The sequence below is a fragment of the Pseudophryne corroboree genome, chromosome 6 (assembly GCF_028390025.1).
Source record: "Pseudophryne corroboree isolate aPseCor3 chromosome 6, aPseCor3.hap2, whole genome shotgun sequence".
Classification (NCBI taxonomy): domain Eukaryota; kingdom Metazoa; phylum Chordata; class Amphibia; order Anura; family Myobatrachidae; genus Pseudophryne; species Pseudophryne corroboree.
The window spans coordinates 204685625-204706023 of NC_086449.1; the positions used below are offsets into that span (position 1 = coordinate 204685625).

A 20399-nucleotide genomic window follows, 5' to 3' on the forward strand; every position below is an offset into this window, starting at 1 on the left:
TTGTCGGCCGTCTCATGTCGTCAACCGACCTTGCAGCGTGTTGACATTATCACGTAATTCCCTAAATAAGCCATCCATTCCGGTGTCGACTCCCTAGAGAGTGACATCACCATTACAGGCAATTGCTCCGCCTCCTCACCAACATCGTCCTCATACATGTCGACACACACGTACCGACACACAGCACACACACAGGGAATGCTCTGATAGAGGACAGGACCCACTAGCCCTTTGGAGAGACAGAGGGAGAGTTTGCCAGCACACACCAAAAACGCTATAATTATATAGGGACAACCTTATATAAGTGTTTTCCCTTATAGCATCTTTTTTATATATTTCTAACGCCAAATTAGTGCCCCCCCTCTCTGTTTTAACCCTGTTTCTGTAGTGCAGTGCAGGGGAGAGCCTGGGAGCCTTCCCTCCAGCCTTTCTGTGAGGGAAAATGGCGCTGTGTGCTGAGGAGATAGGCCCCGCCCCTTTTTCGGCGGCCTCGTCTCCCGCTCTTAACGGATTCTGGCAGGGGTTAAATATCTCCATATAGCCTCCGGAGGCTATATGTGAGGTATTTTTAGCCAAAATAGGTTTTCATTTGCCTCCCAGGGCGCCCCCCTCCCAGCGCCCTGCACCCTCAGTGACTGCCGTGTGAAGTGTGCTGAGAGGAAAATGGCGCACAGCTGCAGTGCTGTGCGCTACCTTTAGAAGACTGAGGAGTCTTCTGCCGCCGATTCTGGACCTCTTCTTACTTCAGCATCTGCAAGGGGGCCGGCGGCAAGGCTCCGGTGACCATCCAGGCTGTACCTGTGATCGTCCCTCTGGAGCTGATGTCCAGTAGCCAAGAAGCCAATCCATCCTGCACGCAGGTGAGTTCACTTCTTCTCCCCTAAGTCCCTCGTTGCAGTGATCCTGTTGCCAGCAGGACTCACTGTAAAATAAAAAACCTAAGCTAAACTTTTCTAAGCAGCTCTTTAGGAGAGCCACCTAGATTGCACCCTTCTCGGCCGGGCACAAAAATCTAACTGAGGCTTGGAGGAGGGTCATAGGGGGAGGAGCCAGTACACACCACCTGATCGTAAAGCTTTACTTTTTGTGCCCTGTCTCCTGCGGAGCCGCTATTCCCCATGGTCCTTTCAGGAACCCCAGCATCCACTAGGACGATCGAGAAAAGGATTTACCGGTAGGTATTTAAAATCCTATTTTCTCTAGCATCCATAAGGGATATTGGGGGAAACTAGTACGATGAGGACATCCCAAAGCTTCCAGAACAGGCGGGAACGTGCGGAGACCGCCTGCCCAAAACTGGGTATCCTCTTTGGCCAGGGTATCAAATTTTTAGAAATGCACAAAAGTGTTCTTCCCTGACCAGGTAGCAGCTCGGCATAGTTGCAAGGCCGAGACTCTACGGGCAGCCGCCCAGGAAGAGCCGACTGATCTAGTAGAGTGAGCCTTTAGAGACTTAGGAACAGGTAATGCTGCCGACACATAGGCCTGTTGGATAGTAAGCCTAATCCAACAAGCAATGGTCTGCTTTGAAGCAGGGCAACCCTTCTTCTGCGCATTATAGAGCACGAACAAGGAATCCGTCTTTCTGACCCGAGCTGTACGATTGACATATAACTTCAAGGCACGCACAGCATCCAATGCCTCCGGAGGAGCAGACGTGTCAGAACTGGACGGAACCACAATAGGTTGATTTAGATGAAACGTGGAGACAACCTTCAACAGGATCTGCTGTCTAGTCCGGAGCTCCGCTCTGTCCTCGTAAAAGACCAAGTACGGACTTTTACACGATAAGGCCCCCAATTCTGAGACATGACGAGCAGGGTCCAGGGCCAGTAACATCACTGTCTTTCACGTGAGGTACTTATCTTCTATCGTCATCAGAGGTTCAAACAAGGAGGACTGTAGAAATTTCAACACTACATCCAAATTACAGGGTGCTATAGGTGGCACAAAGAGAGGTTGTATGTGGAGTACCCCTTGCAAGAAGATCTGAACTTCTGGCAACACTGCCAATTTCTTCTGAAAGAAAATGGAGAGAGCTGATATCTGAACCTTAAGGGAACCCAGACGTAAGCCCTTATCCACACCAGGAAACGTAGGAAACGTCCCAAGTGAAATACTGCAGGCTGATACGTGCGTTCCTCGCACCAAGAGACATATCTCCTCCAGATACGATGATAGTGTTTTGACATCACAGGTTTCCTGGCCTGAACCATGGTTGCAATAACCTTCTTGGAAAGGCCCTTGTGAGCTAGGATGTTCCGCACAACCTCCATGCCGTCAAACGAAGTCGCCGAAAGTCCTGGTAGACTAATGGTCCTTGTTGAAGAAGATCTCTTCTGAGTGGTAGAGACCAAGGGTCTTCGACGGACATGTGCAGAAGATCCGCGTACCATGCCCTCCGAGGCCAATCCGGGGCAATTAGAATTGCCTGGACACCTTGATTCCCGATTCGTTTTAGCACTCTTGGGAGCAATGGGATCGGAGGAAACAGGTAGACCAACCGGTACAGCCAAGGCGACGCCAGTGCGTCCACTGCCCTCGTCTGAGGGTCCCTGCTCCTCGAGCAATATCAGGGAAGATTAATGTTGAGACGAGAAACCATCATGTCTATTTGTGGGCAACCCCACCGGTCGATTATCTGCTGGAACACCAGATGGTGGAGCCCCCACTCACCCAGGTGGAGATCGTGACGACTCAGGAAGTCCGCCTCCCAGTTGTCCACAACGGAACACCGGAATAAAGATTGCCGACTTGGCTCTTGCATTTCTTTCCGCCCAGAGGAGTACCTCTGACACCTCTCGCATGCACGCTCTGCTTTTTGTCCCTCCTTGTCAACTGATATATGCCACCGCCGTGGTGTTGTCCAACTGTACTTGGATAGCGTGATCCCTGAGCAGAGGAGAGGCTTGAAGCAGAGCATTGGCTGATCACCTGCCCTGGAACTGCGCCCCTTGGGTGACAGCTCCCCATCCTCTCAGACTCGCATCCGTCGTGAGTAGGGTCCAATCCTGAATCCCGAAACTCCTGCCCTCCCGGAGATTGGAGGACTGTAGCCACCACAGGAGGGAAATACTGGCCTGAGGTGACAGCTGAATCATCTGGTGCATCTGTAGATGTGATCCGGACCACTTGCTCAGGAGATCCAACTGAAACGTTCTGGCATGGAACCTCCCATACTGGATTGCCTGGTATGAGGCAACCATCTTTCCCAACAATCTTACGCAGAGATGTACGGACTGTCGAGTAGGTCGGAGCACCATGCGGACCATCTCCTGAAGTGTTTTCGCCTTGTCCTCTGCTAGAAATACCTGGGCCACAGGTATATAAATGATATAATCTTCATCTGGAGAGGGGATAGAGAAACTCTATCTACCTTCTGTCATCAGTTGAATAGGAATGATTATAACATCTCATTAACATTCGAAATTAGTAATGTTAGTGTCAACTTTCTAGATCTGAATATTTATGTGTATAAGGGTTATTTAAAAACTCGTAATTACACGAAACCAACAGATTCAGGAATATATATTCATACCACCAGTTGCCATCATAGCAACTGGTTGGATTCTATACCAAACAGCCAACTGCAGAGATTGAAAAGGAACTGTACGGACAATGAGGTTTATGAGGAACAAGCAGGAATAATGTTGAAGAAATTCAAAAAAAGTGGTTACAGCGATAAAAGAATTGAGAAAGCTAAAATGAAATGTGAAGGTATTGATAGAGAGGATTTGTTAGTCCCAAAGGAAAAATTGAATATATCTGGAAATGATAAGAAAGATTATTCAATGGCATTCATTACGAGCTTTAATATCCAACATAAACAAATAGAAAAATATTTAGGAATCATTGGATGATCATGAAAGGTGATCCTTTGTTAGAAAAAATGTTGCCAGATAGACCCCAATTTATATATCGAAAAGCTAAGAATATCAAAGATAAATTGGTCAGAAGTGCTCTATCACCTCCTAAGGCTAATGTTCGCACCCTAACAAAGGGTTTTTTTAGGTGCGGAATTTGCTGTATGTGTATAACAGTTAGTGGCACCAGTAAATGTACGGAAATCGAGATAAATGGTCAAAACATTAGGTTTGATGAGTTCGTTATGAACTCATCAAACCTAATGTTTTGACCACCTCGAGGAATGTAGTTTACTTCCTGGGGTGCAGTTGCGGATTGTTTTATATCGGTAGGACCAGTAGGAATTTAAAGATAAGATTTGCGGAACATCTACGCAATATAAGAAATGGAATGGAGATACATGCGCTCTCATCCCACTTTAAAAGTGTTCATAACCAAGATATAAAACAATTGACAAAATTTGGAGCTATAAAACAAGTGAAGGGGAATTGGAGGTGTAACAACATAGCAACAGTTTTAGCAAGGATGGAAATGCAGTATATACATTCCTTAAAGACCTCAATTCCGGGGGGTTTGAACAAGGATTTTGAAGTTAAATGGTTCCTTGATTAAAATATTACCTCTCTTTATGATTGATTTGATGTACAATGGAATGTAATGATGAATTAGATATAAAGGGATGTATAATTATATTTTTTATTATCTATTAGAGAAACATCAAATTGCGATCTACTGTATCGGACTTTCTATTATCATGGATGAATCGGACAAACCATATGAAATCAGACAATATCATCTGGATAGCATCATGGGATGTTGATGTAATGAGATGCCATAGGTTTTGTTCTGTATAGATCTGTAATTATATGATGATTAAAAAGTATAAAAATTGTCTGATCCAGGAACTAGTATGGCGGTTTATGCACTTCCGCCCATTGTTCTAGATGTTGTATTAGTGAAAGGGAAATACATCATCTATTCCCCTCCGGCATTTGCAAAATGGCCGCAGATGAATTTCCAGTCAGGGAAATCACGTGACCGGGTCATCCACCGGAACTGTGCGAGTATGATGTGCACAGAGGATGACGGTCACGTGACCGGATATCACGGTCCGTTTAACTTTTGTTTAGGATGCGGAACCATTTTTCAAGGGAAATCGGAGGATAAACCGATATACACAGGATACTTCCGGTCTCCGTGTTTTTTTATTTTTATGGTTTTTGGAAATCAATTGAAGATTGTTATTATCGATTTTAATCAGATGTGCTATGATGTACTACATAAGATCAGTATGTGGATGTTAGCTTAGGAATTGAAGGGATATTGTGTACATAAAATAATTTAATTGTGAGTGAGAGTGGCTCCTCCCAGCAATTAGGAATACCAATTCATATGGGTATAAATATTTGGGGAGTTGGACCTCTGGAATATGCCTTGAAAAAGATCAACTGATCGAAACGCATTGGCTAATAGAGGAGATCGGTGGCGGACTGACCAGATGAGGAGAGGACAAAGTATCCACGATTGGAGCTAGCTTCCCTGGGGACATAGAACATCTATGCAGCTTCTAAACGTGCACTTTAAAATTCCAAAATCTGGTAGGAGGCCACCCTCATAAGTCTGGGATGTGAAATGAATATGTACCATCTTTTCTTATGATGAAGAATTTTATTGTTGGATTGCTTTTTTAATATTAAAAAAACTTTACTTAATAGCTGGATTGAGACTCATTATATGTGGAGTAATAATCTCTGCTGTGAAATCTTCAGTTAATAATGAGAGAAGTTTTATGAACTCACTACACTAGATTGTGTTTTAATCTCTTTTTTGCATGTAACATCATTGGAAGTATATCTTATACCGTTACTGACTACAAAATATATTCTGGAGACGGTGGAATGTGAAGAAGTGCTCTGCTTTAAGATAAGTAGAGTTCTTTTCTTTTGTTATTTATCAATTGAGGGAGCGCAAGAGAAGGGACATCCAAATTTTGATTAGTGGCCTAGGCCACAGTATCCAGCAACATCCCCAGAAACAGGAGCCTCTGAGTTGGCTCCAGATGGGACTTCTGTAAGTTGAGGATCCACCCATGGTCGGACAGAAGACGGATGGTGAGCAACAAAAGCTCCCTGGATCTTGCCTTTATCAGAAGATCGTCCAGATAAGGGACCACATTGATCCCCTGAACCTGGAGTTGAAGCATCATCTCCACCTTCATGAATACCCTCGGGACTGTCGACAGGCCGAAGGGCAGTGCATGGAATTGGAAGTGATCGTCCAGCAGGGCAAACCGCAGATACGCCTGATGAGGAAGCCAAATCGGAATATGGAGATGTGCGTCCTTGATATCCAAAGAGATCATAAGTTCCTGTTCTTCCTGGCTCGCTATCACTGCTTGCAGGGATTCCATTTTGAACTTGAACACCCTCAAATAAGGATTCAAGGATTTCAGATTCAGAATGGGTCTGACCGAACTGTCCGGCTTTGGCAGTACAAACAGGTTTGAGTAAAACCCCTTGCTGCGTTGCGGTAGTAGTACTGGAACAATGACGTGGGACTGGACCAACTTTCGGATAGCCTGGTGCAACGTAACTTGCATATCCTCCAAAGCTGGTAAGCTTGACTTGAAAAATCATTGGGGAGGGGGGGGGGGGGGAGGGGGAGGGGGGAGTACTGTCTAACTCCAGCTTGTAGCCTTGAGAAACGAGCTCCATGACCCAGGCGTCCTGGCAGGAGGCTTCCCAGACGCAGCTGAAGTGATGCAGTCGGGCTACCCCCTCGAGGTACCCTCGGGGTGGGTGGATACCGTCATGCTGAGGCCTTAGTGGAAGCAGAACTGGTGGACTGTTCCCAATCATAGTCCACATGGATCATAAAGTATTTAAAAGTTCAAAAAATGAAAGGAAAAAAAAAGTGAAAAACGCATATCGACCATTTTTCCATGTCGACCTAGTAACCATGTCGACCTAATGCATGTCGACCAATAGTGGTCGACCTAATGACTGTCGACCTAAGTGTTGTCGACCTAATAACCGTTTCCCATATTAAGAGTGTTATATAGGTGAAAGGTAAGAATAATGTTAAAAAGTGTTACAAAGATAAAAAAATATATATTGGGGCATCATATTGTAACGATCTAGCACTTTTTTAGCACCTAATTCTTTTTCACCTATGTAACACTTTTTAACATTCTAATTATTACCTTTCACCCATGTAACATTTTTAACACACAGTTGCTGCTGCTGCTTATTCTTACTTATGTACTATTTAAACCTCTCACTAGTGTGATGCCTTGAGGCGGTTGGCTTGTGCTGGCCTGGGGGGGGGGGGGGGGTCCCATGCCCTGGACTTGAACCTTAGTGTTAGAGACCTACAAGAGGAGTTCACCTGGTCGCGGCTGGTGGGCCAATATTTTTGGACAAAATTATCTGCATTTTCTCTTTTATTTCTGTGTGGAACTACAAGTCTCAACATGGTAGCGCCTCTGATTATATTTAGAATTAGGGTGTGCAGTCCAAGCCCCCCTCCATAGATACCATATTTATGCCATGTCCATATGAATTTTTATTTAGATATGATAACCACTCACCCTCCTTCCTGATATCTGCAGGCAGGTTTGTGATGTTCAGGTCTTCAAGGTCCAGCTGCCATAAGGATGCAAGCTGGCCAAGTTCTGGAGGAAGCTCCTTTATACCTGGATTGCTGAAAAAATAGAATACAATAAACTCTAAAAAAGCAAGAGGTGTAATAGACACAGATTGTGGGACATACACTAACGAAATCTGCCAGTTTTGGACAGAACTGTAACCCAAGGCAACTAATCAGTCACTCGCTTATATAACTTGGCTTGCTACTGAATGATCAAAGTAGATTGTTGATTGGTTGGTGTGAGTTACTGCACTACACAAATTAGCACTAACAATAATAAATAGCCTTAATTTCTCCCTCTCATTGCGCTCCACTGCCCTATAGGAAATTCCATACTGAAATCTAGTAATAAATGTGCCTGTGTCTCGTATAGCAGACCTTAAAAAACACGTGACACAATTATATTTAGAATTTTCCATCTATAATTAATTTTGCAAGATTGCATTTTATAGTTCTAAGGCCTAAAAACATAACCTCCGGCTTCTGAAAAAAGCACTGAAGCATGACAGTCTAATCTTATCAGAATAACAGAACAATTTTCATATACTTTAAATATATATATATATATATATGTTAAATATTTACTACTGTATATTTAGAGAAGGACAGGGGACAAAATTGTGGATCTGTCTCAACAACCTATGAGACTAGTCTAATTTATACACAAAGGTGAAATAGTGAAACCAAAAAATATATATGAGTAATGGGGCTGATCCTAAGTTGGGAGCAAAAATAAGTAATTTTGGGTAGAATGTATTAACCTGGAAAAGGGATAAAATAAGTGATAAAGCAGTGATAAGTGCTAGGTGATAACACACCAGACAATTATTACGGATTTGAAAAATGACATTTAGAAGCTGACTGGCTGGTGTCAAAGTCAAAGTCGGAAAATATTACAGTACATACATCACGGACAAACTCCACACAGATGGCCACCGTGCGCGTACTTGTTCTGCCGTGCGTGCACATATTCGCAAGTTGTGTATGACCGCTGACGCGGTCCTGCGTATTAGCGCGTGGTATGAGTAATTACGGTAGCATTTGTAATCGCATGGAAAAGCCACAAAGACATATCACACATTTAATCCACATAGAGCACAATGTACACATAGCCCACATGCACCACACCAGCAATTTATACTTGTTTAAATGGTACAACAACAAAGGGATTCACCTTTCCTGGATATGAGGGGACAGCATTAGGTTATGAGGTGGTGTTTGGTATCCAACTGTAGGGTATTTTAAGGGCAACATTCCGGTAGCAGTTTGCAGAAGACAGCACGCTCCTGCACATAGTTATGCGCAGGAACAGGATATTAATATTATACTGTGTTTACTGTACTCTGATATTCGCCGGAAACCCAGTGGAGACCAACTGCAAGCACACCTGGAACAGACATTGCCCACCTATTCAAACCAACCTATGACCCATCCTGTAAATGACCAGCCCTTTGACCTATGGATGAAGAGGTTACAGTTTCCATTGTATTGTGTTTTTACCAACTGTATACAAGCTAAGCTGCCCAGCCGGACACTCTCTCTCTCTCTGAAGGTCATCTTGCTTGATTGATTGATCTGAGCACCGGACCGTGTGGCGCTGGCGAAACCAGTATTGTATTGTATTGTATTGTAGCCTCTTTTCTGTTATTGTAATTGTATATTTGTTGTAACCCCCTTTTATCAATTATATGTTGGCGGGTCGGATCCCAACAGTGTAAATACAATTGGTGTCGTGTCTCTTTCCCTGCAAAGGTTATAAGTGTATTTCAGGCACACGTGTAGCTGCATAGTGCTCACAGCGTGTCGGCGTGTGTGTATGCACCGCGTGTACTTTGTACGTCCGTCGCGGCGTGTGTACGCAAAGTGCGTACACGGTACGGGGCTTTGTACGCTAACTGAGTAAAAAGTACGTAGGTTAAGGATTGAATACAGCGGCCGCAGCGGCTCGATTTTAAAGTGTATTGAGTGTATTAAAGTATTGCTTTTAGTCCTGTAAGTAAATCAGCATTTACAATATATACACATACACAGTATTTGCACCCCCAACACTGCAAAATGGTTTGACCAGGTGAAAAAGTTACTTGCTTTTCTTTTCTCCCCCTCAAAATCAGCTCCAATGTGTCAGTGTTAATAACAAGTCATATCAAATTTGCTTTCTTGACCTATGGTTTTACATCACAACAGATGGTTCCCAAAGGTGACCAATGACTTTCAAAGAGACACTGAACTGTATCAAGTAAGTGATGTAGATAAACAGACAAGCGGATACAATTCATCACTTACTTCCCCAGGTACAGCTCTGTCAGACTCTTTAACTGGCACACAGACTGTGGAAAGGTATCCAACTGGTTGTCATTCAAGTACAGAACTTCTAAACAATCTTTTAGGTATAAAGGAAATTCCAACGAGAAGCCTGGAACACAGGAACACAAACTAAAAAAACAGATTGCTTTTACGTCTCACTTATGTTGCCCACACACTGAGCGATTTTAGGTCCGATACATGGTTTACAAAAGTGCAAATCATTTGTTGTCCACGAACGATAACAATAACAATCCGATGCGCATCCCCGCTGCTCGTTTGATCAGGGACGTGCAGTCAGGGAAGGCAGTGCCTCCCCTGTCATTAATGATTAGAATAATACAAAGAAGATACTTATGACATATATTTTGTGTTATAAGTATCATCTTTATATTGTGCAATTCATTTTAATACTTTAAATTAGTTTGGGAGGCACCCGTTTACAATGGGAACAGGAAAATGCAGGGGGCGGGGCCAAGCACTTGGGCTGTAAAAGCCCATTAAAAAAATAAGAATTTACTTACCGATAATTCTATTTCTCATAGTCCGTAGTGGATGCTGGGACTCCGTAAGGACCATGGGGAATAGCGGCTCCGCAGGAGACTGGGCACAAAAGTAAAAGCTTGAACTAGCTGGTGTGCACTGGCTCCTCCCCCTATGACCCTCCTCCAAGCCTCAGTTAGGATACTGTGCCCGGACGAGCGTACACAATAAGGAAGGATTTTGAATCCCGGGTAAGACTCATACCAGCCACACCAATCACACCGTATAACTTGTGATCTGAACCCAGTTAACAGTATGATAAACGAAGGAGCCTCTGAAAAGATGGCTCACAACAATAATAACCCGAATTTTGTAACAATAACTATATACAAGTATTGCAGACAATCCGCACTTGGGATGGGCGCCCAGCATCCACTACGGACTATGAGAAATAGAATTATCGGTAAGTAAATTCTTATTTTCTCTAACGTCCTAAGTGGATGCTGGGACTCCGTAAGGACCATGGGGATTATACCAAAGCTCCCAAACGGGCGGGAGAGTGCGGATGACTCTGCAGCACCGAATGAGAGAACTCCAGGTCCTCCTCAGCCAGGGTATCAAATTTGTAGAATTTAGCAAACGTGTTTGCCCCTGACCAAGTAGCTGCTCGGCAAAGTTGTAAAGCCGAGACCCCTCGGGCAGCCGCCCAAGATGAGCCCACCTTCCTTGTGGAATGGGCTTTTACAGATTTTGGCTGTGGCAGGCCTGCCACAGAATGTGCAAGCTGAATTGTACTACAAATCCAACGAGCAATCGTCTGTTTAGAAGCAGGAGCACCCAGCTTGTTGGGTGCATACAGGATAAACAGCGAGTCAGATTTCCTGACTCCAGCCGTCCTGGAAATATATATTTTCATGGCCCTGACTACGTCCAGTAACTTGGAGTCCTCCAAGTCCCTAGTAGCCGCAGGCACCACAATAGGCTGGTTCACGTGAAACGCTGAAACCACCTTTGGGAGAAATTGAGGACGAGTCCTCAATTCTGCCCTATCCGTGTGAAAAATCAGGTAAGGGCTTTTATAAGATAAAGCCGCCAATTCTGAGACACGCCTGGCTGAAGCCAGGGCTAACAGCATTACCACCTTCCATGTGAGATATTTTAATTCCACAGTGGTGAGTGGTTCAAACCAATGTGATTTTAGGAACCCCAAAACCACATTGAGATCCCAAGGTGCCACCGGGGGCACAAAAGGAGGCTGTATATGCAGTACCCCTTTGACAAACGTCTGGACTTCAGGCACAGAAGCCAGTTCTTTTTGGAAGAAAATCGACAGGGCCGAAATTTGAACCTTAATGGACCCTAATTTTAGGCCCATAGACAGTCCTGTTTGCAGGAATTGTAGGAAGCGACCCAGTTGAAATTCCTCTGTAGGGGCCTCTTTGGCCTCACACCACGCAACATATTTTCGCCAAATGCGGTGATAATGTTTCGCGGTTACATCCTTCCTGGCCTTTATCAGGGTAGGGATGACTTCTTCTGGAATGCCTTTTTCCTTCAGGATCCGGCATTCAACCGCCATGCCGTCAAACGCAGCCGCGGTAAGTCTTGGAACAGACAAAGTCCCTGCTGGAGCAGGTCCTTTCTCAGAGGTAGAGGCCACGGGTCCTCCGTGAGCATCTCTTGAAGTTCCGGGTACCAAGTCCTTCTTGGCCAATCCGGAACCACGAGTATAGTTCTTACTCCTCTCCTTTTTATGATTCTCAGTACTTTTGGTATGAGAGGCAGAGGAGGGAACACATACACTGACTGGTACACCCATGGTGTTACCAGAGCGTCCACCGCTATTGCCTGAGGGTCCCTTGACCTGGCGCAATATCTGTCTAGTTTTTTGTTGAGACGGGACGCCATCATGTCCACCTTTGGTTTTTCCCAACGGTTTACCATCTCTTGGAAGACTTCTGGATGAAGTCCCCACTCCCCCGGGTGAAGGTCGTGTCTGCTGAGGAAGTCCGCTTCCCAGTTGTCCACTCCCGGAATGAACACTGCTGACAGTGCTATCACATGATTCTCCGCCCAGCGAAGAATCCTTGTAGCTTCTGCCATCGCCCTCCTGCTTCTCGTGCCACCCTGTCTGTTTACGTGGGCGACTGACGTGATGTTGTCCGATTGGATCAATACCGCCTGACCCTGAAGCAGGGGTTTTGCTTGAGTTAGGGCATTGTAAATGGCCCTTAGTTCCAGAATGTTTATATGAAGAGATGTTTCCATGCTTGACCACAAGCCCTGGAAATGTTGTCCCTGTGTGACTGCTCCCCAGCCTCTCAGGCTGGCATCTGTGGTCACCAGGATCCAATCCTGAATGCCGAATCTGCGGCCCTCTAGTAGATGAGCACTCTGCAGCCACCACAGAAGAGACACCCTTGTCCTTGGCGACAGGGTTATCCGCTGATGCATCTGAAGATGCGATCCGGACCATTTGTCCAGAAGATCCCACTGAAACGTTCTTGCATGGAATCTTCCGAATGGAATCGCTTCGTAAGAAGCCACCATTTTTCCCAGGACCCTCGTGCACTGATGCACTGACACCTGTCCTGGTTTTAGGAGATTCCTGACTAGCTCGGATAACTCCCTGGCCTTCTCCTCTGGGAGAAACACTTTTTTCTGGACTGTGTCCAGAATCATTCCTAGGAACAGGAGATGTGTCGTTGGAATCAGCTGCGATTTTGGAATATTTAGAATCCACCCGTGCTGACGTAACACTAACTGAGATAGTGCTACTCCGACTTCTAACTGTTCCCTGGACCTTGCCCTTATCAGGAGATCGTCCAAGTAAGGGATAATTAAAACGCCTTTTCTTCGAAGAAGAATCATCATTTCGGCCATTACCTTGGTAAAGACCCGAGGTGCCGTGGACAATCCGAACGGCAGCGTCTGAAACTGATAATGACAGTTTTGTACTACAAACCTGAGGTACCCTTGGTGAGAAGGGTAGATTGGGACGTGGAGATAAGCATCTTTGATGTCCAGAGACACCATATAGTCCCCTTCTTCCAGGTTTGCTATCACTGCTCTGAGTGACTCCATCTTGAATTTGAACCTCTTTATGTAAGTGTTCAAGGATTTTAGATTTAAAATTGGTCTCACCGAGCCGTCCGGCTTCGGTACCACAAACAGCGTGGAATAATACCCCTTTTCCCTGTTGTAGGAGAGGTACCATGATTATCACCTGCTGGGAATACAGCTTGTGAATGGCTTCCAAAACTGCCTCCCTGTCGGAGGGAGACTTTGGTAGAGCAGACTTCAGGAACCGGCGAGGGGGAGACGTCTCGAATTACAGTTTGTACCCCTGTGATACTACCTGCAGAATCCAGGGGTCCACTTGCGAGTGAGCCCACTGCGCGTTGAAATTTTTGAGACGGGCCCCCACCGTGTCCGAGTCCGCTTGTAAAGCCCCAGCGTCATGCTGAAGACTTGGCAGAAGCAGAGGAGGGCTTCTGCTCCTGTGAAGAGGCTGCCTGGTGCAGTCTTTTTCCTCTTCCTCTGCCCCGGGGCAGAAATGAGTGGCCTTTTGCCCGCCTGTACTTATGGGGACGAAAGGACTGAGTTTGAAAAGACGGTGTCTTTTTCTGCTGAGAGGTGACCTGGGGTAAAAAGGTGGACTTTCCGGCCGTTGCCGTGGCCACCAGGTCCGATAGACCGGCCCCAAATAACTCCTCCCCTTTAAACGGCAATACTTCCATATGTCGTTTGGAATCCGCATCCCCTGACCACTGTCGCGTCCATAACGCTCTTCTGGCAGAAATGGACATAGCACTCACTCTTGATGCCAGGGTGCAAATATCCCTCTGTGCATCACGCATATATAGTAATGCATCCTTCAAATGCTCTATAGTTAGTAATATACTGTCCCTATCCAGGGTATCAATATTTTCAGTCAGGGAATCCGACCACACAACTCCAGCACTGCACATCCAGGCTGATGCGATTGCTGGTCGCAGTATAACACCAGTATGTGTGTATATACCCTTCAGGATATTTTCCAGCCTTCTATCCGCTGGTTCTTTGAGGGCGGCCGTATCAGGAGACGGTAACGCTACTTGTTTAGATAAACGTGTGAGCGCTTTATCTACTCTAGGGGGTGTTTCCCAACGCGCCCTAACCTCTGGCGGGAAAGGGTATAGTGCCAATAATTTATTAGAAATTAGCACTTTTTTATCGGGGGAAACCCACGCTTTATCACACACCTCATTTAATTCATCTGACTCAGGAAAAGCTACTGGTAGTTTTTTCACTCCCCACATAATACCCTTCTTTGTGGTACTTGTAGTGTCAGAAATGTTCAATGCCTCCTTCATTGCCGTGATCATGTAACGTGTGGCCCTACTGGACATTACGTTTGTCTCCTCACCGTCGACACTGGACTCAGTATCCGTGTCTGGGTCTGTGTCGACCCACTGAGGTAACGGGCGTTTTATCGCCCCTGACGGTGTCTGAGACGCCTGGACAGGCACTAATTGATTTGTCGGCTGTCTCATGTCGTCAACAGTTTTTTGTAAAGTGCTGACATTGTCACGTAGTTCTTTAAATACAACCATCCAGTCAGGTGTCGACTCCCTAGGGGGTGACATCACTAATACAGGCAATTGCTCTGCTTCCACATCATTTTCCTCCTCATACATGTCGACACAATCGTACCGACACCCAGCACACACACAGGGAATGCTCTGATAGAGGACAGGACCCCACTAGCCCTTTGGGGAGACAGAGGGAGAGTTTGCCAGCACACACCAGAGCGCTATATATATATCAATAGGGATAACCTTATATAAGTGTTACTCCCTTTTATAGCTGCCGTTTATAATTTAGCTGCCAATAGTGCCCCCCCTCTCTCGTTTTTACCCTGATTCTGTAGGGACTGCAGGGGAGAGTCAGGGAGCCGTCCTTCCAGCGGAACTGTGAGGGAAAATGGCGCTTGTGTGCTGAGGAGATAGGCTCCGCCCCTTCACGACGGCCTTATCTCCCGCTTTTTTCTGGAAAACTGGCAGGGGTTAAATACATCCATATAGCCCAGGAGCTATATGTGATGTATTTCTTTTGCCATCCTAAGGTATTTCTGTTTTTATTGCGTCTCAGGGCGCTCCCCCCCAGCGCCCTGCACCCTCAGTGACCGGAGTGTGAAGTGTGCTGAGAGCAATGGCGCACAGCTGCAGTGCTGTGCGCTACCTTAGTTGAAGACAGGAACGTCTTCTGCCGCCGATTTCACCGGACCTCTTCGTTCTTCTGGCTCTGTAAGGGGGCCGGCGGCGCGGCTCCGGGACCCATCCAGGCTGAACCTGTGATCGTCCCTCTGGAGCTAATGTCCAGTAGCCTAAGAAACCCAATCCACTCTGCACGCAGGTGAGTTCGTTTCTTCTCCCCTTAGTCCCACGATGCAGTGAGCCTGTTGCCAGCAGGACTCACTGAAAATAAAAAACCTAAAATAAACTTTTACTCTAAGCAGCTCAGGAGAGCCACCTAGCATGCACCCTTCTCGTTCGGGCACAAAAATCTAACTGGGGCTTGGAGGAGGGTCATAGGGGGAGGAGCCAGTGCACACCAGCTAGTTCAAGCTTTTACTTTTGTGCCCAGTCTCCTGCGGAGCCGCTATTCCCCATGGTCCTTACGGAGTCCCAGCATCCACTTAGGACGTTAGAGAAAAATGGTGATAGCGGCACTTCTACAAGTGCCTCGTTGACAGGGACTCCACGCCCATGTCAGCGAGGCAGCTGTGATTGGACAGCGAATCCAGTGCTGGATCCACTGTCCAATCACCATTCGCGGCACAGGCGGAAGTGGCGGCGGGACCAGGCAGCACAGCCGGATTATGGTGCATAATCTGGAGGAGAGTGTGCGTCTGCTTCATCGTCACTGCGCCTGGTGACCTGTCAGCGGTAACTCTGATCGTGCAGCCGCATGATGCGGAAGAAGGGAATGCAAAGAAGCGGTAGCAGCGCGCAGCGCTCCCCTGTCCAGACTTCAGCCGGCTGACAGGAAAGAGGGAGAAGAGGATAACATAGCTATCTTCCAAAGGTAAATGCAGTGGGGGTTGCATTGGTTAGCTTTCTCTCTCCCCTCCCTGCACTCTATAGCTGCACTCTATTATGTGTGAGTGAGGAGCGATGGACCAGTGTGTGCCTTTGTGAAGAGGGGGGTTTTAGCACTAGCTGCCCGGGACCCTTGTCTGGCCTTCTCACAGGTGTTGGTGAGAAACAGAAAAAATAAATAAATAGAACAGAATGTGTTAGCTGGAGGCCACAGATGCAGGTGGGGGCAATGTAGTGAAGTAGCATGCGGCATTATATATATATATATATATATATACACACACACACACACACACACACACGTATACAAAGAATATAGGTCGGGCAACACTCACCTTTAAACAAATTATAGGTTCCCTGAGCCCACTATAGGTTCTCGCAGCAGGTGTCCAACATAGACAAAGTAACAGCGGCACTCGGGTAAAGCCGTTACTTTGTCTACATATATTATACAGTATATATAATCCTGCTTCCCTGTCTTGCATTGCCCTCCTGCTCACCTCAGGCCCCTGTGGCTCCCAGCTGTCACATCCTGTTCTGTTATTTTATGCTTTCTGTATCCTATAATGCAGGTAGATAAGTAACAGGATTCAGATTTAACAGATTATTTTAATTGCTGTTACATCCCCCTTAACTATAATTTGATTAGTTTACAAGTGGGGTGGGCCTGATGACAAGGGGAAAGGCAGAAGGAGTGCCCCCTCCCCCCGTTTTAAGTGCCCTGGGCCCCCCCAAGGCTTAATCCGGCCCTGCCCGGCGGTGACTGGTGTTGGAGCTGTCCCGGCTACAGTACCAGTGGAGCGGTGGCCCTAGAGGCGGTGGGAAGCCTAGAGTTGTAGTGCGACGGAGGCAGAGGCCAGTGCTCTTCCCTCTCCTTCCTCCGCCCTCGCAACGGCACAATCCCAGGCACCTACACTGTCCCGGACACCCAGGTGAGAGAGGGGTGCTGCTGGGCTGGGTATTGCATTGATATATATATATATATATATATATATATATATCAATGCATCAGTGCCATCCCAGCCTATAACTTCACTGCATGTCACTGCGTTTGATGCATCCTCTGATCTTCCCTGCTATATCAACGACAGCATGCTCCTGGATGTGGCCACTCCTCAGATCTTAAGAACTATCTTAAGATCAATCTTATGTGTATGCACTATATCATTTGTCCAGGACTGCCAGGGAGCTGTCAGGGGAGTTCAAGGGAGATCGTTAATGATACTTTATCATTTTGCAAATCGCTCAGTGTGTGGGCCTCATTAGATCCTGTGCATCAGTATATACCTCCTTCAGTCCCTGTTCTCGTTCTGTACTTGGTAGAGAAAAATGGTACCCGTCTGGTCTTGGTGCCCTCCTCATTTCTGCAAAAGACAGAGTGTAATTATTCCATTCATCATACATACTAGCACACTTCTTTTTGCATGTATGGTAATGATGAGAGCTACAGTATGTTAAACTGGAGACTGATACAAAATAGTATGTAAAATAGGACTTAAACCATAAAGACTGACCTCCCCAGCTGGTTCTTGGACAAATCCAAACATTTGAGATGCTTGCAGGTCCAGGTGTCAGGGGGCGGCAATGAAGTCAGCTGGTTTCCTGGGAGCTTCAAATATTGCAAAACCTGGGAAACATGTTGAGACTGTGATTAGGTTTTGTGGAGGAAATTACTTCTATGCCCCAGGGAAACTATTGACCTTTTCTGCTTTCAAAATAGAGCTGTTCAGATCACCTCAACTAACTGTATATCTTATTGCTAATTTGAGTCGACTGCAAATAATACACCAAGATCCCCACCTTGTGGTGATAGCCAAGTACTACAAATCAAAAAAGAAATCTGTAGGATAAGTTAACGCAACCACGTTAACGTGGCTCTTGTCAGATGTTGTGGAACTATAAATACCAGCATGCTTGTCAGCTAACAGCTGCAAATGTGATAATATAAAGGTACAAGAAATGTGTAGGATGGGCTTGGGCAACTTGTGGGTCTCCAGCTATTGATAATGGTTCATAAATTGAATAGATTCAGTTACACAATAGCCAATATGTCACTGTTTGCCTATTGTGATACAATTGTAAATTCACGCCAAAACTTACTTTATCCAGTTTTATTTACAGCTTTGCAATATAACAAAACTGCACACAAAAAATATCTACCAAATAGCAATTTAAAATAAATAAATTGTATATTACACAATTCAAAAACATAATTTTTCACTGCATGTGACAGTTCTTGATAATTCACAGCAGAAAGAAATAAAAAATCTTTTTGCAGAGGCACTCAAAGAGTATACAGTTATAAAACAAATGAAATTTATTGATATGCAATGAAAAAAATAAAAAATAAATATACACACACACACACACACACACACACACACACACACACACACACACACACACACACACACACACAGTAATGCATGGGAATAAGAGTAAAGGATAATAGATAAATGGAAATAAATGCTTCTGTGCCACACCAAAATGTTCAATTGATTTGTCATTATTCATCTGTCACACAGTAAATAGATGAAGAAACAGATTGCTATGCATTGTTTTCTAACTAGAAGAAGTATGCAATTAATAAAAAAAAAAATATATATATATATATATAATAATAATAATAAATAATAATAATATACACTGCTCAAAAAAATAAAGGGAACACTAAAATAACACATCCTAGATCTGAATGAATGAAATATTCTTATTAAATACTTTGTTCTTTACATAGTTGAATGTGCTGACAACAAAATCACACAAAAATGATCAATGGAAATCAAATTTATTAACCCATGGAGGTCTGGATTTGGAGTCACCCTCAAAATTAAAGTGGAAAAACACACTACAGGCTGATCCAACTTTGATGTAATGTCCTTAAAACAAGTCAAAATGAGGTTCAGTAGTGTGTGTGTGGCCTCCACGTGCCTGTATGACCTCCCTACAATGCCTGGGCATGCTCCTGATGAGGTGGCGGATGGTCTCCTGAGGGATCTCCTCCCAGACCTGGACTAAAGCATCCGCCAACTCCTGGACAGTCTGTGGTGCAACGCCACGTTGGTGGATGGAGCGAGACATGATGTCCCAGATGTGCTCAATTGGATTCAGGTCTGGGGAACGGGCGGGCCAGTCCATAGCATCAATGCCTTCGTCTTGCAGGAACTGCTGACACACTCCAGCCACATGAGGTCTAGCATTGTCTTGCATTAGTAGGAACCCAGGGCCAACCACACCAGCATATGGTCTCACAAGGGGTCTGAGGATCTCATCTTGGTACCTAATGGCAGTCAGGCTACCTCTGGTGAGCACATGGAGGGCTGTGCGGCCCCCCCCCAAAGAAATGCCACTCCACACCATTACTGACCCACTGCCAAACGGTCATGCTGGAGGATGTTGCAAGCAGCAGAACATTCTCCTTGGCGTCTCCAGACTCTGTCACATGTGCTCAGTGAGAACCTGCTTTCATCTGTGAAGAGCACAGGGCGCCAGTGGCGAATTTGCCAATCTTGGTGTTCTCTGGCAAATGCCAAACATCCTGCACAGTGTTGGGCTGTAAGCACAACCCCCACCTGTGGACGTCGGGCCCTCATACCACCCTCATGGAGTCTGTTTCTGATCGTTTGAGTAGACACATGCACATTTGTGGCTTGCTGGTGGTCATTTTGCATTGCTCTGGCAGTGTTCCTCCTGTTCCTCCTTGCACAAAGGCGGAGGTAGCGTTCCTGCTGCTGGGTTGTTGCCCTCCTACAGCCTCCTCCACGTCTCCTGATGTACTGGCCTGTCTCCTGGTAGCGCCTCCATGCTCTGGACACTATGCTGACAGACACAGCAAACCTTCTTGCCACAGCTCGCATTTATGTGCCATCCTGGATGAGCTGCACTACCTGAGCCACTTGTCTATGTTGTAGGGAGGTCATACAGGCACGTGGAGGCAACACACACTACTGGGCCTCATTTTGACTTGTTTTAAGGACATTACATCAAAGTTGGATCAGCCTGTAGTGTGTTTTTCCACTT

The 20399-nt window shown here is 45.7% G+C and overlaps 1 protein-coding gene across 1 annotated transcript in view; it reads right to left on the bottom strand.

Moving 5' to 3' along the window:
• Nucleotides 1-20399, bottom strand: part of LRRK1 (leucine rich repeat kinase 1) — a 244638-nt gene that overhangs the window by 81786 nt on the left and 142453 nt on the right. Inside the window, exons 11-14 of the mRNA XM_063925660.1 lie at nt 17894-18006; nt 17667-17743; nt 9796-9925; nt 7454-7566 (exon numbers count right to left, since the gene is read on the bottom strand). Of these exons, the coding sequence (XP_063781730.1) occupies nt 7454-7566; nt 9796-9925; nt 17667-17743; nt 17894-18006 (433 nt within the window). The remainder of the gene's footprint in view (nt 1-7453; nt 7567-9795; nt 9926-17666; nt 17744-17893; nt 18007-20399) is intronic.